We start from the raw sequence: 26,877 nt of genomic DNA, 5'->3' as shown, positions 1-26,877 counted from the left end.
GAGAGCTTCTGTAGTGGGGGACTAGCAATACTGGCAAGCCGCTCTGAGTCCCCTTCGGGGTGAGAAGGGCGGCATATAAATGTAGTAAATAAATAAATACCCTTTCCCCCAATATAGTGTCAAATCTTGGCCCTATATTTGTACCCATTTGCAACATACCCCCTTTTCTTGGAAAGGAAACTGAACAGGGTTTGGTACCCAATAGCACCAGAGCCAACATTGGTCCAGGGATCCTTATTTTGAGTAGCTCTGGCCTAATGCATCCCTGCAGCATCAAGTTAAGATAGGAAACTAAAAACAAGTCTTCTGCCAACTTGGAAGTTGGTATTTTTGGAAACCAGCGCCCAAGTCTGACGTATCCCCTCATTGCGCTTCAGCTCTGAGTATTGGCAGACATGCCCCATAATGATGCCCTGTGTTTTATTTATATTTTCTCTCCTGACTTGCGGTTGTCTTTTTCTATCTCTTCCTGTGGATGGGATGTCAAAGAAAAAGAGTCTAGTTTAGCAGAAAATGTCATAACGATGTGTTCAAAGCTTAAATGCCATTGTGATCTAAGATTTTTTATTTTTTTTAAATCTAACTGGAAAATCAAATGTATGTATTATAAAGAAATATAATACAATGTCATAATGTAATATAATAAGTAGATTTATCTTAGATGAAGCTCTCCCTGTCCCTCAGCAACAACATTCCCCATTCCAAAACTGAATCTCTTGCGTGGCTGTTACTGTCAGGGCACTCAAGGTAGAATTAATGTGGACTGACACCACTTTAACTGCCATGGTCCAATACTATGGAATCCTGGGAATTGTAACATCATCAGTCCTGAGCATACTTTGGCAGAGAAGGCTAAAGATCCTTTAAAACAGACCTCCGCAACCTGTGGTCCTCCAGGTGTTTTGAACTTCAACTCACAGAATTCCTGACCATTAAACAAGATGACTAGGGCTGCTGGGAGTTGGAGGCCAGACACCTAATGGGCTGCCGAATGAAGATGCCTGTTTTAAATCAACAACTTCCAGGATTCCAAAGCATTGAGCCATGGTTGTGAGTCAAACTGCGCTCATTCTGCAGTGTGAGTGCACCCTCTGTCTTTTAAGGCAATGTCACATCATAGAGTGGTGTAAGAAGTGGTGTAAGAAGCTTTATTGTGTTTTTCTCTTACCTTAGGATTTGTGAGGAAGCACAAATCTTTCATCTACTTATTAGATTCAGAAACAAAATATGGGAAACTGTGACTAACGTAGCTTTCTGAAGTGGGCAAGCCATGTAAACATGTGTATTTTGTGGCATCAACTTTGCATCCTACTTTGATAGTTTATTGTATTTTCACCCTATTTCTTATGGCAGCATAGCAGTGAGCTTCTTTTAGTTCTTAGGTTTTTTTGGACAAACTCCCTCCCCCCCCCCCTCGGTTCTTCAGTTGGCTGTGCTCTTAGAGATGATAAATATAATATAACAACATTTGGCCACAGATTGCTCATCCCTGTTGTAATGTGAAGCAACTACTGGCAGTGAGTGATGAAATTGGAAGTAACACACTATGAAGATTGATGTTACTGATCTACAATGCTATTTGTCCAATCAATGTTCCACATTATACGCATATATTCCTGTACTGTTCATATGTGGTCCACATAATCTCTGCTGCATTATCAATCCTGGTTATTGGTCTTTTTGAGGGGTACAATTCAAAATGCAGGTTATGTCCTATAATACTGGAGCTGTGGAACGACCTGCTGGAAGAACTCTGACAGCTAAATTAGTTGTCTGAATTTAAAAGCCATGTAAAGACCTATCTCTTTGGGCAGGCCTACCCAGACAGTCTTTAAACATGAATTTTAAATGCATGCCCTTTGTTTAATCTCTTTTTTGTGTATTTTATAGAGATATGTTTTGGTGTGTAACTTTAATAGAGGTACTTTTTAATCTATGTATTTCTGGTGTTTTTTTTTTTCTGTGCTTGTGTGTTTTAATTATTCTGTAATCCACCTTGAGTCATGAAGAAAGGTGGGCAAGAAATATTATTACTATTAGTAGTAATAATAGTAGTAGTATTATGCCAGATTATCTGAAAGGGCATATCTGCCTTTGTGAGCCTAACTGGTTTTTAAGATTCATTGGGGAAGGCTTTACTTGTGCGCCCATGCCACTGCAGGCAGGTTTAGCGCTGGACATGAGATGATCTTTATCCCAAAAATACAACTTCCTCCCATTAGAGATGAGGTTGCCCTTTTTCTGCCTATATCCCACTAACAAGCAATGATCTTTTCATTCTGACAGGCCTTTCACTGTTGTGCATGGCCTTTTAATAGGCAGAGATGCTGTATTTTTGTCCTGATACCTACATTTTAAATATTCTTAAACTCATTTTTTTAAAGTGTTGCTTACTTTATTTAATTTTATTTAACCTTGATCATATTTTGAGAAAAAAGGTGGGTTATAAACTTAATAAATAAATTTAAAAACAAGATTCAGATCCTTATAGTGCAGAGAGTAAGCTGAAACTCAGGCAAATGATGTTAACGAATAAACACCAATGAAGAGGAAAGCATGATCAGATTCCTTCCTCCCCTCATATTTCTTCGCATATGTATTTCAAGGTTTCAGGCTATCAGTTTTCAGGTGAGAATGGCACCACCTGCCATTGGGAACTGAACAAATTCTTAACTAATGCACAAGTCATATTATATATGCTTAAGGCACACAATTAGCCACCAATTTTGAATTCCTTGCAGTGTTGTAAGCAATATCTTATACATCTTTCAGAACTGGGCACTATATGGAGAAGGATACGGTGCAAAAGATGCCTATGGCCTGATGTAAATATATTATTAAGTTGTTAATTATATCATTAAGTTGTGACTGTTGCATGTCCTGTTGACTTTGCTGAGGTGAAGTCAGAAGCCAACCAAGGGAGTGTGTGGAGTCATTACCTGAACCAGAAATGCATGGATGACAGTGCAAACAGGAAATACCTTAGCTTTCAAGCAACAGACAAGAAAAAGAAGATGTGGAATCAAGCCACTAGGGAGTAATATTAAAGCAAACAAAAGTCAAGAAGCTTCCATATTGTTTGCTGTTTAATTGCTCTGTGAAATATGTGAATCTGCCACATTCTGAGTTCAGTTCTAAGAATGATGAAGAGCTGTAACCTTTTTATCTATGATTCCAGAACTGAGATATAAGATGCATCTGCACTGTAGAACTGATGTAGTTTGACACCATTATGACTGCTCAGTGCTGTGGAGTCGTGGCATTTTTAGTTTAGTGAGTCACCCACACTCTTTGGCAGAGAAGGCTAAAGGTCTTGTACAACTCCCATGATTCCCCAGAATTGAGCCAGGGCAGTTAAAATGATGTCAAACTATTAATTCTGTAGTGTAGATGCACCCATAGACACCACAGGTAGGATTGTTTCTTCCTTCCCTACTCTCACTCCTCAGGTGTCCTGTCAAAAACAGAGAGGGCCATTTATCTTGGGAAATCTGACTTGGCCATGGTGGTCCACGCTCTGGTTACATCCCGTATAGACTACTGCGACGCTCTTTATGTGGGGTTGCCTTTGAAGACTGTCCGGAAGCTTCAAATGGTTCAACGGTCAGCAGCCAGGTTACTAACAGGAGCGGCGCCCAGGGAGCATACAACTCCTCTGTTGTGCCAGCTCCACTGGCTGCCAGTTTGCTACTGGGCACAATTCAAAGTGCTGGCTTTAGCCTATAAAGCCCTAAATGGTTCTGGTCCAACTTACCTGTCTGAATGCGTCTCCTCCTATGAACCAGTTAGGGTGTTAAAATCATCTGGGGAGGCCCTCTTCTCGGTCCCGCCGGTGTCACAAGTACATTTGGCGGGGACGAGAGACAGGGCCTTCTCAGTGGTGGCTCCTCAGCTGTGGAATGCCCTTCCTACATATATTAGATCGGCCCCCTCCCTGTTGACATTTCGGAGGAAAGTGAAGACCTGGTTGTTCGAGAAGGCATTTGAATTGGCAGTGTGACAAACATAGGAATACGGAACAATTGGATGATGAGACTGGATCTTGATTTTAACTATGAGACGCTAGTGAGATGTTTTATTGATTTATATTGACTGTTTATTATGCTACTGTTTTTAATTGTTTTTAACTGTTTTATGATGTTTTTGAGCATTGAATTTTGCTATTGTTAATTGCTCTGAGTCGCCCCAGGGCTGAGAAGAGTGTTATACAAATATAGTAAATAAATAAATAAATTTAGTTTAAACTGTTATAGCAATAGCTGTGTCTTTGCAATGAAGCCACAGTTCAAAAAAAATGTATTGTGGACATATTAAGAAGAATAGAGATACTATTGTTAAGCACAATTGAACAAAAGAAAATTAAAACGAAGAATTTGCTTCTTGGTTTTATTAGTCCCATTTCAAGCAATATATCTGAAGGTTTCATACATATTAGAGGTCCTAAATAAGGTAGCCACACTTTATTTGTCCTCAGAATCTACTAATCAGAAGTACATTTCCAATGAACCTGAAAATCCAGAAAAACAAGGAAGTTGAATCAGATCAGTGGACCTTCCAGACAAATTCTGACTATTTTAATTGGCAGTGTCTTCTCCAAAATTTTAGAGAGGGGAATTTCATTGAGTTACATCCTCGTTAGTCTTCTAAAATAGAGCAAAGGGTAGATCTAGCTGTTTAAACAACAGTTAAGGAAAACCTTAGACAACCCCAATTGGAGAAATTGGAGAAACAGCTGCACTCTCCACAAAGAATCTCTTGTTCCTGCTCACTAGCTCCCAGATGTGTGCCGTTTCAGGCCAAATGAAGGCTTCTGGGGTGAATTAGGGTCCAATAAATCAGTCTGGCCTTTTGCCTTCTGTATCTTCTGTATCTTCGGGACATGTAATCCAGGATGAAACGCTGCCGCTCTTTGACTCATTGTTGGTAGAAAGAGAATTAGTCCTTTGACACAGATGTGTTGCTGCTATTGCTATAGATAAATTTATATGACAGTCTTGATGTACTCAGCAATTCACAGTCGTTATCATGTTTGTCTTCTCAGCAGTAAAGTAGGCTAGATCACTGTTATGCCCTTTGTAGAGATGGAGAACAAAGACTGACTTGTTGGAAGGTCAATAAGTAATCCGTGGTAGCAGTGGACATTATCATGTTTCAGCCTCAAAGTTGTGTCATATTAAGATTCCTGTTGCTATGTGTTTCTTAGTTTGTACCACCTGAGCTTATAAGGTTATACCATCTCTAAAACCTAAAAATAAAGCACAGACCTACAATCAAAAGGATAAGTGTTAAATATAGACTTAGCCTGTAAATGTTGATGGACAGGCGAAAAGTTTTAGTTGAAAAATTGCATCTGTGATTGGCATTTGCCAGAAACTTTTTGCTGACAAGTAAGATTGAGGAAGAAGTTTAAAAAAAAATCCGCTCTTCAGGAAAACAGAAAGACTAGGTTTAAAATGAAACCAAAATAGAAAATACAGAACTATAATCTGGGAAAAAGGTCCAGTGGTCAATAGCATAGGAGAAAACATTGTCTTCCTACAAGTATTTGTCCTTATGTTAACAATTCTGCTCATGCATTTTGCATAGTAAATGAATGTAATTAACAGTTCTTATTTCATACATGATCAATTCTGGTTAAGGCAACTTCAGTTATGGACTCAGAAGCCAAACCTAGTGCAATTCTGTTAAAGCAGCAGACACTTTCAGCTGTTTGTGGGAGATCTAATGATGACTTTACAGTCCTTCATGGACATTGACTTTTCAAAGCAGAATTGTATGTTGAGGGGTCCCTCATAGTATCTTTTTGTGATATATGGACCGTAAACGGATGTTTTTGTATTGCAATGGTCCTTAACGCAACAATTTACTGCACTTAGTGCTGTAGTTTCGTAAGCAGAAAGGAACGCTATTTCCCTGCCCTTCTAGCTTTCTATAGGTGAGATATATTGGATGGAAGGAAAAAACCATATTCCACCTATGGTCTTAAATAGTACTAGCTTAGGTACCTGGCGATGCTTGGGTTAGGTCTTTTGTATGGACAAACATCAGAAGTAGGTTTTATTTTTCAGTTTTATGAATAGTCCCATTAGAAATACACATGGCTCTAGTATACACATGGGTCTTTGGATGTGGGTGGACAGCTTCCATCCTCCTCCCTCAGTCCCCCCAAACCCCCATTAGTATTTAAAGTTGATCATGTTGGGTACATGTGCCAAGGTTGGTCCAGATCCATCATTGGTAGGCTTCACAGTGCTCTCAGGATATGGGTGAACAACAACTCTCAAAATCTTCTGTCGTCGTCCCCCAAACCTTGCCAGTACTTAAAGTTGGCCATTATGGACAAGTATGCCAAGTGTGGTTCAGATCCATTGTCAGGGTTTAGAGTGCTCTCTAGATGCAAGATGAACTATAATTCTCATAATACTCTATCATTGTCCCATCTCCTCCCTCCCAATCCTGTCAGTATTTATCATTGGTCAGAATGAGTATGTGTGGCAAGTTTGGTCCAGATCCATAATCAGAGGGGTTTACAGTGCTCTTGGTTGTGGGTGAACTATAACTCTCATCATCCAGGGTCAATCCTCCCAAATCTCTCCAGAATTTTCTGTTCTGCATGGTTCTCAGAGTTTGGGGGACAATTACAGAAGATTATAGGAGTTATAGTTCACCTATATTTAGGGAGCACTGTGAACGTATGCCAGTGTTGGCCCAGATTCATTGTTGGTAGAGTTCACAATGCTGTTCCTAGATGGGTGAACTATAACTCCCATTATCCGGGGTCAATCTGTCCCCACATTCTGCTAGTATGTAAAGATGGCCATGGGGAGTATGTATGCCAAATTTGGTCCAGATCTGTTGTTGGCAGGAGTTACAGGGCTCTCTGGATGTGGGAGCCATCTGTACATACAAATATAGATAGATAGATAGATAGATAGATAGATAGATAGATAGATAGATAGATAGATAGATACCTGCTTTGACTTTTATTTGTATAGATAATCCAGTAAGGACTGCACAACATAAGAGTTTCCCAGTTGGATTGGTCTTGGCACTTTCTATTCCCCTAAAAGCCTTTCTCAACATGTACTACCTAATACAAGGATGGGAGTCACACAGTCCTCCAAATGCTATGAAACTGTAGTTCCCAGCAGAACCAGCCTGCATAGTCAGTGGCAAAGAATATTGGGAGTTGTGGTTTGACAACATTTGGAGACAACTATATTTTTATTGGACTAGTGAAATTTTGTTGAGATAAATCATTATTTCTTGTTCTGTTTTATGCTCATAAAAGCCATAAGCGCTAATAAATTATACTTTAGTTACTATATACAGGTGAAGAACAACTGGGGAGATGGGGGTCAGTTTTTTCCCTCTGAATCTCCCTCCTGTCTGCATTGACTTATATGACTCTGCATGAAATAACATTTCACTTGTGGCCATCAGTTTTAGTCAGGTTTCTTTATTTTGTTTTCAAGGATTCAGAGAGGTGACACTAACCACCAAACATGCAGCTGGTGGCATTTTGCTCGGTTTTGGGCATAGACTCAATTCCCAAATTGGTGATTTTAAACATTAGAGGCAGTTTGGGGTCACTTGGCAGTTTAGAGGCCTCAAAATTAGGGATCAGGCTGCACTTTCCCCACCCAACTATATGGTGACTGTTTGATATTTGTATTTTAATGTGTGTATTTGTATTGTATTTTAATTTTTGCATTCTGTAATATGTGTGTGTGTGTGTGTGTATAGTGATGGTGTGTTTTAATGTATGCATTTTATGGCAGTGCGTTTTAACTTTGCCATGTGGCCTGTCTTGAGCCATGAGGAGAGATGGGTAAGAAATAAAAAAAATGTTGTTATTATTCATTTACAGTACATTTAATATTGCCTGTATTTGGCAACCTCCTGTGTTATGCTATTTTCAGGCTCAATATATTAGGCTGTCCTACATCACACTTGAAACATCTACTACAGTGCTCAGTTCTTTCTTGTGATATGCTTCCTGCTTTACAGGTTTGGTTCTCCTGGTTTATATCCGGTATACGGGAGTTTGGCAGGCTGTAAATTATTAGATAACAATGATGTTCAGTTCCCAAGGGAAATGTTTCCTTGACATTTAAGCTGATGATACGTTATAAATTCCCTTCCCATTCGTTAGCAGAGTATAGATTTATTTGAAGGACTGAAGGTGCAGCTGCTTCTTTCTGTCTCCACTGTGAGCCGGCTGACTAGGTAGAGTAGCGTAGGTCACCACTGAACATACACACTTTTGCAAGTGGGATGTGTGACAAAACATCATTGTTTCTTTATAATAATGATGAGCAAATGAAATTATCTTTGTGTGTGCTTATAATATAAATACAGAGAAATATAAACTTTATAGATGAGGAAACATGGTTAAAATATAAGGTAGACATTGGAAATGAAAAAGGAAACATATTTAAAAAGTAAGGAAAGAAATACAGTGTACCTTAATTCTCTACTGAGGTTTGGTTCTCCTGTGGATCCTAAAATCTGTGAATGTTCAGTGCTAGAGAGGCAGGACAGCACAAAGCTAGTGCTTTGTTGTCATCTTATTGCCTGGTTAGCAATAGCAAGGTATTCTTGGAGGAAACTGATTCTGAATCCAGCGCAGTCTTGCTTTAGGCTGGGACATGGAACTGAATGGTCCCATGTCCCAGCCTTGGTTGTCTTAGTGGATGATCTATGCAGAGAGCTGGGCAGGGGGAGTGTGTCCCTGTTGGTTCTCTTGGGCCTTTTAGTGGCCTTGATACCATAGACACCATCCTTCTGGGACGCCTAGCAGGAATGGGGTTTGGAGGCACTGTTTTGCAGTGGCTCCAGTCCTTCCTAGAGGTCTGACCTTAGAAGATGGGGACACTTGCTAAGCTCCAAAACCCAAAACCAGTGGGGTCCTGCATGTTTCAGTATTGTCTCCCATGTTGTTAACATCTACATGAAGCCACTGGGAGAGATCATTTGGAGTTTTGCCATCTGTACACAGAAAACATCCAACTCTATCACTCCTTTTCACCAACTGCTAAGGAGGCTCCTGAACCGGCACTTGGCCGCTGTTATGGTCTAGATGACGACAAAGAAATTGAAATTGACTCCAGACAAGACAGAGGTACTCCTGGTCAGTTGAAAGGCCGAACAGGATATTGAGTTACAGCTTGTGTTGGATGGGGTTACACTCCCTCTGAAGACATGGTTCGCAACTTGGGAGTTCTCCTGGACTCATTGCTGAGCCTGGAACCCCAAGTTTCGGCAGTGGCCAGGGAACTTTTGCGGAATTAAAACTTGTGTACCTTGGGAAGTCAGACTTGGCCACAGTGGTCCATGCTCTTGTTACATCCTGAATAGATTACTGCAGTGCACTCTATGTGGGGTTGCCTTTGATGACTGTTCGGAAGCTTCAAGTGGTCCATTGGACAGCAGCCAGATTTCTCACCAAAGTGGCGTACAAGGAGCATACAGCATCCCTGTTGTGTCAGCTCCACTGGCTGCCCATCTGCTACCGAGCACAATTCAAAGTGCTGTCTTTAGCCTATAAAGTTCTAAACGGTTTTGGCTCAGCTTACCTGTCCAAATGCACCTCCCTCTATGAACTAACTGTGAGGTTAAGATAGTCTGGGGAGGGCGTGTTTTTGGTCCCACCTCTTTCGCAGGTGCGACTGGTGGGGATGAGAGACAGGGCCTTCTCAGTGGTGGCCCCTCAACTACGAAACTCCCTCCCTAGCGAATTCAGTCAGCTCTTTCCCTCCTGACCTTCAGAAAGCATGTAAAAACATGGCTTTGGGACAAAAGCCTTTAGCCAGTAGGGCAGTTCAATAAGTGATGATGGAAAATGTGCAATGACAATTGGAACAGCTTTTTGACTATGATGTCAGATTGCATAGTTTTTTATATTATTTTTATTTCATGTTTTAATGTTTATTTTATGTCTGTTGTGTTCACGGCATCAAATTGTTGTCTTTGTAAGGCTGCTTTGTGTCCCCTTTGAGGTTGAGAAGGGTGGGGTATAAGTGCTGTAAACAAACAAACAAACAAACAAACAAACACAAACAGATTGGCTTTCAGGCATAAATGTGCTCCATCCTTGATCTGCCAGTGCTTATCTTATTCCATTTAATGTTTCTATCAGTAAGTTAACACTATTCATTGTGGATAAGAAGTCTATTGATAGGATTAGAAGCCCAGTTTGGCTTCTGGAGGAAGTCTCTTGTTTTACACAGTGCTTTCAATGATCGAGCCACTCAGTTATGCTGTGAAAGGTGTTAACTTTGAAAATAGCAGGAAGAGGTACATGTGTACCAGCATTGCTGGCATAATAATAGTGTATTGGATTCCTTTTCATACCAACAACACAGTATCATTGTACACAAAGCCATCCAAACCAATTACAGGGAAAGTGAACGGATGATACCTCCTGTGCCATCCTAAAGTCCACCACATTCATGATGGCAACAGCTTTTTCATGGGCTAGTTCACCCAACTTAGGTGTATATAAAGCTGGTATTTAAAAGCAATTCTTCCTGTGTCTAATAAAGTAATCCACAAAATCTTAAATCAATATGCTGGTCTTTAAGGTCTCTTTATTTTGGCCTTCCTATCTCTACAGTTAAGATTCAAGAATTTTCTGAATAAACTGGATAGCTGTACTGTTTTTTAACCCGTCTTTGCCACTTTGATTTTGTTGTGTGCCGAAGCACTATTCTCATTTGTTTCCCTATAGCCTCCCGCCATTTATAGTAGGTTTTACAGATCCTCAGGCTCTCTCTGGCACTCATTTAAATTTGCCATTTTGTATAAGGGATGCCATTTTAACACTCCATTGTATATAATGGTGTTTGAGCAATTGGTATCCACAGGGGATCCTGGAATTTTACCCCAGCATTACCCAAGGGCCCAAGTTATCTGACTTTGAAAAATCCTGATTTGATGTTAAATGTATTTGTAAACCACTTTCTCTCTCTTAAAAGAGACTAACATTGGTTTTATGAAGGACTTTCTCCTAGGTTGATATGCAGGGGTTTGCAGCCTAAGATATACAAACAGTTTTTGCCTGTTTGTACAGTCACCTAATTAGCTTTGCAATGGGTTGTTGTAGGTTTTTCAGGCTGTATGGCCATATTCTAGAAGCGTTCTCTCCCATGCAAGCCACTCGTCAGGTAGGGGCATCTATGACAGGCATCCTCAGAGGTGTGAGGTCTGTTGGAAATTAGGAAAATTGGGTTTATATATGTCATAAACATTAGGAGAGAATGCTTCTAGAACATGGCTATACAGCCCAGTGATTCCAGCCATGAAAGCCTTTGACAATACATAACTTTGCAACCATGACCTAAACCAGTCCTCCAAGTATGAACATTAGCTTTGCAATTGTCAGTATTTGTGACAGATGCAGATGGCAAATGAGACTTCTTGATGGCTTCTTTGGTGTGCAGAGGACAAACATGCTTGTTCAGTATCTAAACAGAGACCATGTTATATGCAAATTGTTCTTTAGTCTTATGGTAGTTACTAAACATAATTTTAACGTATTTGTTTACCTAGATGAGATAGTTTGGCCTTCAACTCCCAGAAATTCTAACAGCTGGTAAACTAGCTGGGATTTCTGGGAGTTATAGGCCAAAACACTTGGGGACCCACAGGTTGAGAACCACTGACCTAGATCAAGCAAGGCAGTTGGAAGGATCATGCTTTGTCTCTATTTGTGTATCTTCAGCAGAACAAGCTATTGTTCAGTCTTTTCTATGGCTTTCTTCACTGGTCACAAGAATACATAGCCCTTAATGTTGGATTGTGATCTGCTGATACATAATACAATAATTTATATTGTTTTGTCTGTGCTCAGTAAGCTAGACCTAATCACTACGGGGTTGAGCACCATTTGGGAACTGTGCTCTATGGACATTGAGTAGAGTACTTTGGAAGAAAGAGCAGTACTGTATCAGTATTTTAATCTAAATATGCATGCCTTCAACAAATCACTCTGTGACTTAACCTCAGGCAGAGAAACCTTGATCACCTTGTGTGACCATGCAAAGGATGAGAACGGGGTTCATTCCACTTTGCCACCATGATGGGAGTGGAGGTTACATTTGTACTCAGGAAAGTCCCATAGGTTCACTTCTCCTGCTGTGGGCCCTTCCACACAGCCATATAACCCAGAATATCAAGGCAGAATAACCCACAATATCTGCTTTGAACTGGAATATCTGAGTCCACGCTGCCATATATCCCAGTTCAAAGCATATAATGTGGGGTTTTATTCAGCTGTAAGATTCATGTTCACCACCAGTAAGATTCATGTTCACTCTGGTTGGAGGGACAATTGTTTTTTCCACACATTCCACAAAGCTGTATTTTGAGTGCACCTTACTCTGAATGTCAGTAATGTTTTTGTTTTCTTCCACAGTTCTCTAGCCATTGGAACCACAACTGGATACAGACTTTTTTCCTTGAGTTCTGTGGAGCAACTGGATCAGGTCCACGAAAGCAGTAAGTCTATTCCATTTTGATACAACAAATTATCAGCCGATAGTAGGTTTTATTTGGCATTACAGCACTTTTTGTCTACCTCAGAGGAGCAATTCCACTGCATTTTTCCTGGCAACAAACAGATATCATCTATTGGCTGCTGCTTTACTTGTATTCATACTATGCTTGGTGTGCTTTATTACAGGAATAGCTGTATATAGAGAAAATGTAAAACAAAAAAGAAATCTCATTCTTGACAGCAGTATGTGACTGAGGTACATTGCGTGTTTAAGCAATAGCACTTTGATGCCAATCATCAGTGAGTTCAGAGTAGATTTACATACAGAAATGTGGTATTTTCATTGACTTGTAAGAATCAAAATTTCCTAACTATTCCAGAGTGCAGCCACTATTCAGAAATTGTAGTGGTGGATAGCTGTGGATACTGGTCAAGGGATGGGAGAAATAAAAGAATTAGGAGGTGGTTTAGATATAAAGCTATTACTTTTTTCTTCCCAAGTAGCCCAAGATGACCCATATTTATGTGAAGTTAGTGTGGCTGTATTTGGAGCCTGGGACCATCAAAATGGGTCCATCCATGGGCTGCTATTTCCAGAATTTTTTGCCCTTGCCCATGATCAGTGGCATCACTAAGAGTTGTGTTGGTGTGTGTGTTGGTTTGTGTTCGTGTAGCAACTTACGGTGTCATCCCCATGGATCCTGACCAAACCAGATCAAACCAGAATATTGTAAATACCAGAAAACCTAACAAAATGTTTTATGGTGATATCTAACTATAGGGATATTTTTTTATTAAACATTTAAGTTTCTGCTGAAATACAACACAAAAATTTATAGGCAGTCGTTTTGGTGTCACCTAGTGCGATTTGCACCCTCCACACCCCACTACTGATGCGACTGGCTATGCTGGTAAGTAATGTGGAGTATGTTGTCCGACAACATCTGAAATCACTCTAGTTAAACCAGCTCTGGCCTTAAGTTGTCCTCTCTCTTCTCTTTATTAAAGAGATTGGAAGCTTTCGTTTTAATCTAACTATAGTTTAGCATGTTGTCTGAAAGCAGACACACAGTGATTAATTTCAGCTATGGTTCAACCTGTTGACATACAAGAACATGCAGTTCTTTGGCTAATGAGACATTTGCATAACCCCAAGAGAGAATGTACTAGTAAAAATATAGAGGCAAATGTACATGATGGACCCCCCCCCCCCCCGAGATGCAGGAAAGAGCTGCTGCTCAGATATTAACTCTTCAACTGAAGCATATCATTGTTCTGTACTAGCACAGTATACAGTAGCAATGATCCATTAATAGGAATTCCATAACTATTATCCTAATAGTCTGGATAACTTAATGGCTTATTGTCGCAACTCAGGGTAGTTTTCACCTTGCTCAAGACACCACCACACACCAAGGCTGTAGGTGTAGAGATGTGTTCATTATAAAGTGTTATTTATAATGTGTTTAAACTGTATTTATAATGTTTATTATAGAGTGTTAAATGTACTGTGTTTAAACTGCATTTATGTATTACATTTATTGCCATGGCCTAGCTGTGAGGGATAGGTTGCCATGGTGACAAGACAAGGCAGAAGAGGAGGTGGGCGGAGCTTAAGGAGAAAAAGGTTGGAGTGTGGCAGTTAAGCTCCAGTCCGGTGGAGGAGACCCGGAGAAGAGCAGAGCCAGTTAGTTAGGGTTCTGTTGTGAAGCTGTGAGAATTCAGTAGTTCCTAGAATTTGTGAATATTTCTTCAGCAAGAGAGCTGAAGGTGTTACCTTGTTAGATTGCTTAGGTTAAAGGAATCTAACAGAGGGGGTTTTCAGGATTGCCAGTAAGGAAAGACTGGTGATCAGTGGTTTGTTCCGAGTACAGGGCAAACAGTGTGGACATTCACAATAGGGAACTCTGGAATAGTATAAGCACTTCACTAAAGAAGGAGTTTGTAGATTTGTAACATTCAGAAGCCTGAAAGTATCTCAAACCAGCCATTTTGTAACATCAAGCCTTGTGCCAAGTTCAAACTCTCAAAACTGCAACAATTACGTTCTGTTAACAATAAAACTTGTTCTCTTTTTATTTCAAACCTGCCTCCTCCATTGCTGTTATGCTTGGTGCATTCCACACTACCAAAATCACCTCACAACCCAACTAAAGATAAACAGAGACATAAACCAGCGTCTCTAAACATATTGGTGGCAGCTTAATGGATATTTAAAAGAAGGTTCCTCACAGAATATTGGTGGCATTAAAGAAGATTAATGCTTCCTCACCTAATTTTTGGTGGCATCTAGTGAGATTAGCGCTGCTTCTTTACATTTTTGGTTGACAAGCGGTGGGATTAACGCTTCGTTACAGTAGGTTTTGTAGTTTATTGAGAAAAAGCCAAAATCAAAACAGAGAAATAAGGATGCAGAAGTTCAGTAAAACAGAGTCTTAAATGAAAAGGCAAAGTTCCCAAGAGCTAAAGGCAAATAACATGAAGCATAATCCCTTAGCAATGGTCAAACAAGAGTCCATGGTAGACAGGTAAAATCAGCATCAAAATCCAAGTCTCAAAGAAGCCAGAAGCGTTCCGCAAAAGCCAAGGTAATTCTACAGAAGTTAACAGGGAAAGAGCAACATTGGACTAACAGGAAATGCCTGTCGGCTACATCATTAAATAAGTTTCCCTGACATGAAAGCATTGCGTTGACCTTTGGCTTCACGCTTGCTGGCAAGGCGTGAGCTTCTGCGAACTCTTAATTGTAAACGATCCTGCCTTCTCATTAATTCACTATTATCTTCAAGGCTGGACAACTCATTATCTTGGCCCAGCTGGGCCTAATCACCCTGGGAACCAAAAGGAGTCCCCACCTGCAGTTGTGGAGTTTCACTATTTTTATCTAAAGGAACATTCCTTTCTCCGGGGAACAGACTTGCTGTTTCTTCTTCAGAAGCCACACTATCAGCCCCATCTGGAACATGTACAGAAATCTGTAACCCATCAGCCTTCTCGTCATCCTGCAGAAAGTCAGGCTCAGAAGGCCAGCAGGCCCAGAAGACACAGACAGTTCAGTCTCAGACTCAGGCTCAGATTGAGCCATAACACTTATTGACTTCTGATTTCCTCTAATGACTTAACTGGCCTACTGATCTCTTGTAGTGGATTGTATTGAAGTCCCAGTCCTTGCTAATCTTCAGAGTACTGCACTGTGCAAATCTGAATTGTATTAAGGTAATGAGTCAGACATTCATTGTGGTTTAGGCAACACTGGTTTATTTTGTGGTGGTACAGTGCTGTCACAGAGCATGGCTACACGGTGCTTCATGCTAAAGTGGGGTGGGGAATGTGTACTCCATGGGCTGCTTGTGGCTCATCGCAGCCTCAAATGTGGCCCCAACACCCCATAGAAATTACCAGTATCCTCTCTAGAGCCTTGGTGGACATGCTAAGCAGATCAGAAGCTATTTTGTCCTCCAGGTACTGTATTGGGCCCAAAATATCCTTTTAGAAGTGGAAATACTTGGAGGCTTAGGTGGAGTATTTTATACCAATTTATTTGTCAGCATGTGTGTTATCAAGAGGAGTTGTTGCTTTTAAAATGGGGCAGATGCAATCTGTTCAGTCTAGGGAGCCCATCTTTGCGATAAAGTGTCATTTGTTTAACAAACTACAAAGTAGGGGATACCACTATTTTCTTAGGAAGTTTCTTACAATTTTGAGCAGCATAGAATGAAACATCTTCCTTTAATTTCACCCAGGTTTTCTATTTTGTAGTTCAAACCTGTTTCTTATTCTATTGTTAATGGTCAAGCTGAATGCTTAGTTGCCTCTGTTACGCTCGGTCTTTATGATCAAGCCAAAGCTAAGCACTTTATGTGTCCTTTAGATCTCAGTGGCAGAGATGAAATACTAATTGAAATGATAATACTTTCAATGATTGACCTGAGTGGGGTTAGGTCTATGTTCTATGTATTTCAAAACTATCAACGTATCCTTGCATAATCTATTTTTTTTTCTTCTGAAGGCTCAGTATTTCCTCAAAGTCATACTGTGTAGAAGTGGTGCAATGTCATTGCTTTCAGGTTTACTGGAAATTATGTGTGAATTAATAATCTAAAATGTCATTGGCCTTGCATGATGCTGAACCACATTTTGAAAAGCTCATATCCATGTTTCAAATAGAATTGCAGTGATATTTTAGAATAGAGTACATGCTGTGTCATTAGAAATCTTTTAATGGTTGTCTAAATAAAGGCAATGACTGGTTTTCTTCTATCGTGGTGTACCTACTGCTCCTGTATTGTGAAGGTCATCAACTGTGTTTCACTTTAATAGCATATTAAGAAAATATTAATTTATGTCTTACAGTTTGATATACTCACAACCAAGGATATGTTCACCAGTGTCAATTTTGAAATAAGTTAAAATCTCCTTAGAGAACATTCTGTGACTTTATCACAACAATGTGGTTCAATATGCCTCAACTTACTAGTTTATATTGTCCCTTTGTACTTCTTTGCTTTCGGCCATATTGCTGAAAGTCCACATCCCTTGTCTTTCCTTGCAGTCAAAACTTAGGCTCTTTTCAGGCATTATTCCTTTTGTGTGGTACATATTTCTTCTGTTTGCAAAGCTTCAGCTTGACCTACTAACATTTAAAGTCTATTGCTTTTAGTAGAGCTTGCTGCACCTTACTATGATGAAATATGTAAAGTTGTATGCTTAGGATTGCTTTATGTATCCTCGTAATGGTTATGCTTGGGTGTAAAACTAAACCATGGCTTCTTGTTCCCGGAACAAGCTTTAGCCTTGTGTGCTGTTCTATCATTTTTGATCCTGCCTCAAAGAGAAGACTGGGGACCCTTTCACATAGCATCATATTCCAGAATATGAAGACAGAATATTCTACATTATGTGAGTGTGGACTCAGATAACCCAGTTCAAAGCAGACATTGTGGGATTTTCTGCCTTGATATTCTGGGATATAGGGCTGTGTGGAAGGGCCCTGGAAGGTTACATTTCAGTTTTAAATTCTCAGTATTTATGAGAATAACAGGAACAATTCCACTTCATAACATCTATTTAGAAGTTGACTGTTTTAGCACCAGTTAAGACCATTGGTCTTCCAAATGTTTTGGACTCCAGCTCCCAGAACCCCTGACTGTTGACTCAAGCATCTGAAGCTTATGGGAAATGAAGTCCAAACACTTGGAGGCCTAACGTTTGGGAATCCCTAGTTAAGACTAACCACATTTTATAGGTTCAGACAACATGGAAAGCTTCAGTGAGTTTAAAAAGCTGGAGCAAAGGCCTTGTCAAAACACAAGAAGGGGAAGCTCTTGAATCTGAGATGTACTTTAGCTCATTTCTGTAATGCTAAGTTATGCTTCACAACCAACTCAAGTTGATTTGAAAACATGCACTATCTTTTTGAAATAATGATCTGAGATTTAAAATGCTTCTTCATCTTGGATCTCTGAAATTGTTCTCAAGGGCCTGGTGCAAATTGTATCCTTCACAAACCACTTGCCCCAATAATTCAATTTAAATGAAAAGCACAGGGCTAATTCAAAGGAATTTTAAAGGGTTTCTCTGAATGTGAGGCCATTTGTTTTAAACTGTGACCATGTTGTCTGGCTTGTAACAGTCCATACATTTAGTCCATGTAGAAACCAAAGGACTATAAGCCACACATGGCTCCAGAAGCTACATAATGCATGTCAGTTTGTGCTGTCCATGTTTGGGGAAGCGCTAGTTCCTGGTTCTGAAGGCTGGGCATCCCACCATTCCAAATCTGAATCTACAAGAGTCCTGGTTGTATATTGAAATGTTTTGACAGTTGTCAGTCTACTAGCCCAAGAGACATATGTCTCTTGGGCTAGTAGACTAACCCGTATGTCCTTTTGAACTTGCTTGCTGTCTAGGATGATAAAAATCTTCTTTGGGACTGTGTTGGCTGAGATATTCTGGAAACAGCTGTAAGGAAAGATAGCTTGGTTGCAAGCAGACTTTGGCAGTGGGGCCAGTAGGAAGACATTACCATTGAATACAGTGCATCCTGACCTGGAATTGTCCCCTTTTATCCAGTTCTTGTTTTTGCCATCTGTCAGGAAGTCCAGGTCATCTCTTCCAGCAAAGTCTGTCAGTCAGACTAGTGATAGTTGATGCACAGCTTGGCCCTTGCCTCCGGAAGCCTATTTAATTTCTTCCTTGTATTCAGCGGAGGCCTTGGTCACTAGAGAGATTGTTTTATTTTTATCAACTGACAGATTCTCTGGACTCAATTCCCCCCTTTTTTGTTGAAGTGAGGAACTTGTTCCCTGATTCAGAGAAGTGAATGCTCCAACAGAACCTTTTACATTTCTCCTTTTAGCTGCCTCCCAGGTTAACATTTGATAGATACTGCTGGAAGAAGTGGATGTGAATTCCTCCTGCAGATGAGCCATTAGTCCTTGCATACTATGATCAGGTCTCCAGTTCTCTTTGTGAGTCATGTGAAGGTCTGCCAAGTGAGGCATATCTTGTGAAGGAGAGAACACAATGTCATAGATGATTCAGCAAAAATGTAAATATGGCCTTTTCCTACCCTTTAAAAAATGAAGCCATTTCTCTTTTCTTTCCATCTCCTACTCCAGATGAAATCCCGGATGTTTACATTGTAGAGCGCCTCTTCTCCAGCAGTTTGGTGGTCGTGGTGAGCCACTCAAAGCCCCGGCAGATGAATGTTTACCACTTCAAGAAAGGAACCGAGATTTGTAATTACAGTTACTCTAGCAATATTCTCTCTATACGGCTCAATCGACAGGTAGGGGAGAATTTGCTTATTCCTAGGTTTTGGTGATATGTATACTGATTTTTGTGTGATGATTGGGCTTCTGTCTTATTGCATCTCCTTCAAAAGAACAAAGCCTTTTGCAGTGCATTGTCCGCAAAGTCCTCCCTTTTAACCTTCACTGACTTAGCGAATCAAGGACAAAGTAGTATGTGGCAGGGATGAGCAAAGGGCATCCTCTGGGTCCAAAATATCTATTTAAAAAAAACAAGCAAATCAACACTCTTTAGAGGGATAGTAAGTTTCACTATGGGCAGTTTTCAACACAAAGCACAGTTTTTGTAATGTTACTCTTATTTTTTGGTTGTAAAGTCTAGTGGAAAACTTTAGTTTTAAATAATGGTAGAATCCTTTTACAAGAAAAATTGGATTTTATTGTTTATTTGGAGCTGTGTTGGACAAACTCATCCTGATTTAGTAGCATCTTGGGTTCCAATTTGGTACAAAGAAGTTCCCGATTAAATGTCTCAGGGCATACCCTAATGCTTCTGATTTGTAGGAGTGTTTTAGGGCTCTCACTCGCCATCAGCTGTTTTTCCAGGTGCTTTAACTTGCACTTGATACAAGTTGGCACAGAATCCTAAAGAGATCATGTAGCAGGGAATGAAAGAATTATCTTACTAGAATTGATAGAGGATCCATGTTAACAAGGGCATTTCTGGAAAGCTATCAAGCAGGTTATGAAGATGTTAGCATGCCTTTTGTTCTTGTGAGCTTCGAAAATCATAAATATGTCTCTTCAAACATGTAGGTACTATTTGGAGGTTCTGTCATAGCTCCGTTGTGATTAAGAGCTCTTAATGGTTCTATTCCCCGTGAGCTGTAGCTAGTTTTGGGGCAGTGAATCCCATACATTAATAACTTGTTGTGTCTCAAGAATGATTTACTCTCCTAATTCCAAGTGCTAGTGATTTTCTGTTTGTATCAGTAATCGGATACACACAGAGAGTTCTCTCTTCGTTCTCTTCTTGCTATATAGATCGGAGCAGCAGCAAGGAAAGCGGATTCCTGGTTTCCCAGGAATGCTTCTATGCTTTTCGTTAGTGCACAAAAACTATGAGAAGCTTCATCTACCTGAGGAACTCTTTACCCTTCAAAGGTTTTGGATTACAGATCACATATTACCTTACCACAGCTAGCTTGAGTTTCTGGAAGTTGAAATATCAAATGTTTGCAGGACCAAAGGATCCTCACCCTTGGTCTTCATGAAATCAAAGAGAATATAAGTCCCTAATTTAATAAATTAATACACAGACCATTCTTGTGTTCTTGGTGGCACTTGAAACTGGACCTTCAGTGAATGAATCAAAGCTTAGGCGCTACAAGTATGGTGTCTCTAGTACAGAATTTGTTGTATATGGAACATTAATGTACCAACCAGAAGAGCCGTTTGTAATCCCTATTTGTAATCTCTGTATTTTTGTTTTGTGAATTGCAATCTCTGTACTAGGCTTCTTCAATCTGTAGCCCTCTGAGTGTTTGGGCCTCCAAACTTCAGAAGCTTTATTCAGCTTGTTTAGTGGTCAGGAATCTTAGAGTGGAAGTCCTAAACACCTGGACAGCCACAGGCCAAAATGACCTGCTCTTTACAAACAGACCGCTAAATGAATGTTTCCAACTTCCTTTTATTTATTTAAATGTTTATTTCAACATTTTTGTTTTGTTTTGCTCTCACTATGCTGGATCCCCTTGAAGCAACATATCTCAGATCCAGACATTATAACCACCAATTTAAGCACACATTTACAGTAGAGTGTAGTGAAGATGGAGAGGCTAAGGCCAGATCATTTCATTTTTGAAAAGAAATGGAGCTGAGCATCACATTTGAGAGAGATGGTTGAGGGGATTGTTATACTCAAAACCTACTGGTCTTTAAAAATAATAAAATCGACATCATTCTTTACAAGAAAAGCAGTACTTCTGAAGAACTCAGTAACATAGGAAATTGTGAAAGCTGTATGTTTCAGTTGTTGAGTTAGAGAAAGAGAAACCAAAGCTTGCAGTACTAATGGCCATAGAATGCTTTTTCATTCCATGTATCAGCTTAACCCAACTCTTCCAGAAATCTAAATAAGTATTTTAAAAATAATCTAAAAACCTTATTAAAATATGAGACACTGGAAAATGCCAGTGACATGTTGTTTGGAAGGCACCACTGAAATTAGTCATTGCCACTGCATTTCAGTGTTATGCTGGGCAGTTCTGTGATTAGAAAGAAGAGTCTGTCTCTTTCAAGATGAAGGATAAACATAACTCTGTGTGTGTGTAGAATATATCCCCTGGTGGCACAATGGGTTAAACCGTTGAGCTTCTGAACTTGCTGACCAAAAGGTCAGCAGTTCGAATCTGGGGAGTGGGGTGAGCTCATGCTGTTAGCCCCAGCTTCTGCCAACCTAGCACTTTGAGAACATGCAAATATGAGTGATCAATAGGAACATTTACCTTTACCATTACCATATGTGTGTGTGTGTGTGATCACTTGTGGCTGAGTATGATTGTCTTCCAAGGGTAGAGTCTTGGTGGTAGACCCATAAGTGAATGTAGAAACCAGGTTCTTGTGGGTTTTTTCGGGCTATATGGCCATGTTCTAGAGGCATTTTCTCCTGACGTTTCACCTGCATCTATGGCAAGCATCCTCAGAGGTAGTGAGGTACCTCTGAGGATGCTTGTCATAGATGCAGGCGAAACATCAGGAAAAAATGCCTCTAGAACATGGCCATATAGCCCGAAAAAACCCACAAGAACCTAGTGATTCCAGCCATGAAAGCCTTCGACAATACAATGTAGAAACCTATTCTGGATCCTCAGAATGAATATATATCTACACACACACACTTAGAAGTACAGGAAAATGTAAGTATAGGAGTATCTTCTTCAGTATATGGTAGTCTGTGCAGAGTAGTTGGATGAGAGTTTAGCTTTATGTCCAGCAAATAAGTACTAAGGCTGTGTGGTTTCTTTTGTCATCTGGAATAATATGACAACTAAAGCAGTTCATCATTGTTTTTTGCATGCACAAATTGGTCCTTCTGCATTTTCCTTCAGTGCCACTGGATACAGAGATGTTTTGTTTCGTTTTGTGAATTGTTAAATTGGAATCATCTTTAAAGGGTTTGTTGTCTTTGGTCCAGGCAAAATGTGGGAAATTTTTACTAAGCTTTGGTAAATGTAAAACCCGAGTGATTATTTCCCAGCAGGTGGAGCTGCAGTTTGTGGTCATGCCACAGTGTCAGTTCAGCATTTCTCTTTGTTTTTGAAATCTTAACCCACTCTGGATCATTACACATTGAAAGTATTATTTTTTTCCAGTGAGATCTGCTTTAATTTTATGGGAGCTGGGTAGAGTTTCCTATAATGTATAATTGTGACATGGTGGTTTTGTTATTTCATGACACTGTCAAGGTTGCGTTGATCTCCTCTTTGGAAAAAGAGTGTGGCTTTTTTCCATCATGGATTTTCTTGGCAAGATTTATTCAGAGGAGTTTGCCATAGCCTTCCTCCTGCGGGTTTCTGTAGCTGAGTAGTCCAACACTCAAGAGTACTATGCCACGTTGGCTCCTTTATTTTTACTTTTTGTTTTAACTTGCAGGATATAATTAAATACAAAGTATATAAATAGTGAATAAGTCCTGTTTTTCCCCTCCTACTGAGGTTTTATTTTCTCCCCCTTGATGAATGGGTCTGATTTCAGGCATCAATAAATAAAGTAAATAAATAAAATTATGTGGGCAGCTCATCCAGATGAGCAGGAGTAAGCACTGTTACCTTGGCTGTTGGGATTGGCTTCTGTGCTTACTCAGAGTAGTAAAATCTTACTTTTCAGACTAGGATTCCCAGAACTCTAATAAACTGTAATTTTTCCAGGCACTGGCTTTAGTATTGGGAAGACATGATAGCATGGTGGTAGGATATAACCTGAAAATCATCCCATACCACCGTCTTTTCTTAGTTAAGCGATACACTTATCCTTCTTGGCCAAAAGGTGACACAATGCCTTTCTCTTCTTTCTCTTTGGAGTATGTTACCTAATTATACTCTTTAACCCAGTGTAAATCTGATCTGGACGGGGGACCTCCCTGGTGTAACTGGAAAGTACAAATGGCCTCTTGGAATATCTGTGGCCTTTTTCTCTTTCCGTAATAATACACTGTGTGTGTGTTTGTTCTTACAGAGGCTAATCGTTTGCTTGGAGGAATCTCTTTATATTCACAACATTAAAGACATGAAGCTTCTGAAAACAATCTTGGAAACCCCTCCAAACCCAACAGGTAAGAGACAAAGCAAAGAGAGGAACTGAGAAGGAGGGTAGCTGGTCATTCATGAAAGGCGTTTCTATAAATACGTGGAAGCTTTTCCCAGTCCTGTGGGGGTCACTTTTGCAATAATTCATTTCAAAAGCCTTCCTCTCAACTTTTAAGTACCAAAAAGAAAATGCTTGGCCAGTTCTCAGTGGGTACATTTACTCTGTTGAATTAATGTTTTTGGATACCCCTTGAACTGCCATGGATCAAGACACTGGAATCCTGGGAGTTGTACTTAGTGAGACCCAGTATACTTTGAGAGAGAAAACGAATTATTTCGTAAGACTACAACTGGGGCTGTTTAAGTATGTCAAATTGCACTAATTCTACAGTGGTTCTCAACCTGTGGTTCCTCAGGTGGCTTACAACTCTCAGAAATCCCAGCCAGTTTACCAGCTGTTAGGATTTCTGGGAGTTGAAGGCCAAAACATCTGGGGACCCACAGGTTTAGAGTAAGCTTTGTTTTAAGCACCAATGTAGTGCCAGATTGAAAACCAGGGTAATCTTGGGGGAAAGATCATTTTCTTTGGACTATTATTGTTGCAACATACCCTTCTTGTGTCCTCTGAAGAAGTATGTCTTCTCTGCTTGTTTCCCCCTGTTCTGACATTATGTTAGATAACAGCAACTGAATGCACAATTAAACTATAGCTCCAGGCCCCTTCTGACCTCAAGAAGAGGCCATGGAAACCTTGTCAATCGTCATCTTAGCTGAAGTGAGGAATATCGCACCCTCTCTGTTTCCCAGCCATCTTCAGCCACTTCAGCGGTTCTCTGCCTCTTGTCCCGCTCTGGGTGAAACTGCTGAGGTTTCTGTTCCATTAGTAGTTCAGCTCTTCTGTCTTCTTCTCATTAATAAGCTGTTTTTTTTAAAAAAAAGAAAGCAGATAGAAAGCTTAAAAAGAGAATGAACTGCAGAAAACTTGGAACTGTAAATGAAATGTGAGTTTATCTAGACACTCTGTAAAATTTCCTAAATGAAGCAGAATGATTGGACAACAAAAGTCCAGTCTACAAGCACTTGTGAAGAAGGCTTTTATCATTAGGCATTTGTAGTATTGCAATTCTTTCTCTGTTTAGCTGAGACAGACTGGAAGAGGGGAACTGCTTCTGTTGTCTCTGAACCTGAATCTCATCCCTCCTGCTTATTTCATACACCATCTAAAGCGGTCTACTTTTTGAATCCAAGTACAATATTTGGATGTTTTCCGGGACAGTTTAAACATCTCTTATCTGCAATTCCATAATTCTCCAAAATCCCCATTGTCTCCATTGGTTAATTGAGTGACACCTTTGATTTCTTATGGTTCAGAATACACAAGCTTAGTTTTGTGCACAATATTATTAAAAACTAGCCATCTCCTACCACGAGTTGCTGTGGCCCACATGGGGGAAGCTTGGCCCAATTCTATCGTTGGTGGGATTCAGAATGCTCTGTGATTGTAGGTGAACTATAAATCCCAGCAACTCCAACTCCCGAATATCAAAATTCTATTTTCCCCAAACTCCACTAGTGTTCACATTTGGACATATTGAGTATTTGTGTCCAGATCCATCATTGTTTGAGTTCACAGTGATCTTGGGATGTAGGTGAACTACAACTCCAAAACCAAAGGACACTGCCCACCAAACCCTTCGAGTATTTTCTGTTGGTCATGGGAGTTCTGTGTGCCAAGTTTGGTTCAATTCCATTGTTGGTGGGGTTCAAAATGCTCTTTGATTGTAGGTGAACTATAAATCCCAGCAACTACAACTCCCAAATGACAAAATCTTTTTTTTAGTGAAGGACATACATTGGGTTGTTAGGTGTCTTGTGTCCAAATTTGGTGCCAATTCGTCCAGTGGTTTTTGAGTTCTGTTAATTCCACAAATGAACATTACATTTTTGTTTATATAGATAGTGTATATAGAATTATCTTTCTGGCTAAATATATGAAACATAATTGTATTTTGTGTTTGAGAATTGAGTCTCACCTCCAAGATTTCTCATTAGATACATATATCCAAATACAGGTATTTCAAAATCCAGATAAATTCAAAACACTTACATTGCTGAACCTTTTGTGGGCTGAAAGGTTCTCTTTCTACTGGTGTGTGTGTGTGTGTGTGTGTGTGCGTAAAAAATTGGTTCCAGCAAGTAGCCATTTGGGAGCATTAGCACTCGGCAGAGATCACAGCGAAACCAAAAATCTCCTAGATCTGCCTGTGTATGTATATATTTGTTTTTATGGAACACAAAAAACAGTAGCCAGTTGTCAATTATGTCAATTACTAATAGTGATTGCATTCTGCTATTTTAACGTTTTAATTGAATATGTAATTTGATGTTTTTAATGATTGTTTTATGACATTATTGCTGGAAACCGGCCCGAGTCCCCCGACAGGGGGAGAAGACCGGTATATAAAATTGTTAAATAAATAAAATAAATAGTCTTTTATTTATTTATTGTTTATATACTGCCTTGCTACAATGACTTCAAAGCAAACTATCTGATTCTTCATGCCCCCATTTTTGCCCTTACTGCAGTGCTGTGAAATAGGTTAGGCTGAGATGTAATGACTCATTCAAGGTTACCCAATAAATTTTGGGTATGGATTTGAAGATGGATCACCCTGGAGTGAACAGAGGAAGATGAGGTGGACCTATAAAAGCAGAAAGGATGCTGGCAGGGTCCTTCTGTGGCTGTAGCATTAGGAGAAGGCTCGATTGTAAACAGTCCAATTACAGGATGGAAATGGTTTCTGACTATTGTCGTGCTGAGAAGATCAGCCATTCTGGGTCATCCGAATGAACAGGGCTTGGCTTGCTGCTTGGTTGAACCAATTGAGCCACATGGAGCACTCATTGGCCCAGTTCACACACAGTAAACAAATGCTTAGTTGGTTCCTCAGGAAGCCACTCTTTGACCTAGTTCTAGCTCTTAACAGATGGCTTCTTGCTACAGATTAAACCTGTTTTAAAGCTTTGGATATGATTAAAATATATTTCTCTAAAATCCCCCTCTGCAATTCCCAAAGGCATCATTGCCCAATGACCAGAGGTTTAAACCTTCCCTGAACTCCATTGTTGCTTCAGAACGACTGACTGAGGTTTATGATGCTGCCTGAAAAGGCTTCAGTGTGGTTATGTCCCTTCTCATTTTTGTTTTCGACAGCAGGCTGTGGTCATTACCTGTGGCCTAATCCTAACCATGTTTACTTGAAACCAGAAAGTGTTTGGTTTCATTGGGATTAACTCCCAAGGTAATCTTGTTTCAGGA

At 39.9% G+C, this 26,877-nt stretch overlaps 1 protein-coding gene across 1 annotated transcript in view; it reads left to right on the top strand.

Annotated features, from left to right (window-relative positions):
- The window catches only part of WIPI1 (WD repeat domain, phosphoinositide interacting 1), a 54,726-nt gene that overhangs the window by 3,773 nt on the left and 24,076 nt on the right, over positions 1-26,877 (top strand). Inside the window, exons 2-4 of the mRNA XM_060763041.2 lie at positions 12,419-12,501; positions 19,120-19,289; positions 23,488-23,584. Of these exons, the coding sequence (XP_060619024.2) occupies positions 12,419-12,501; positions 19,120-19,289; positions 23,488-23,584 (350 nt within the window). The remainder of the gene's footprint in view (positions 1-12,418; positions 12,502-19,119; positions 19,290-23,487; positions 23,585-26,877) is intronic.

The sequence above is a fragment of the Anolis sagrei genome, chromosome 2, assembly GCF_037176765.1.
Source record: "Anolis sagrei isolate rAnoSag1 chromosome 2, rAnoSag1.mat, whole genome shotgun sequence".
NCBI lineage: Eukaryota > Metazoa > Chordata > Lepidosauria > Squamata > Dactyloidae > Anolis > Anolis sagrei.
This window is presented reverse-complemented; position numbering and strand designations above follow the sequence as displayed.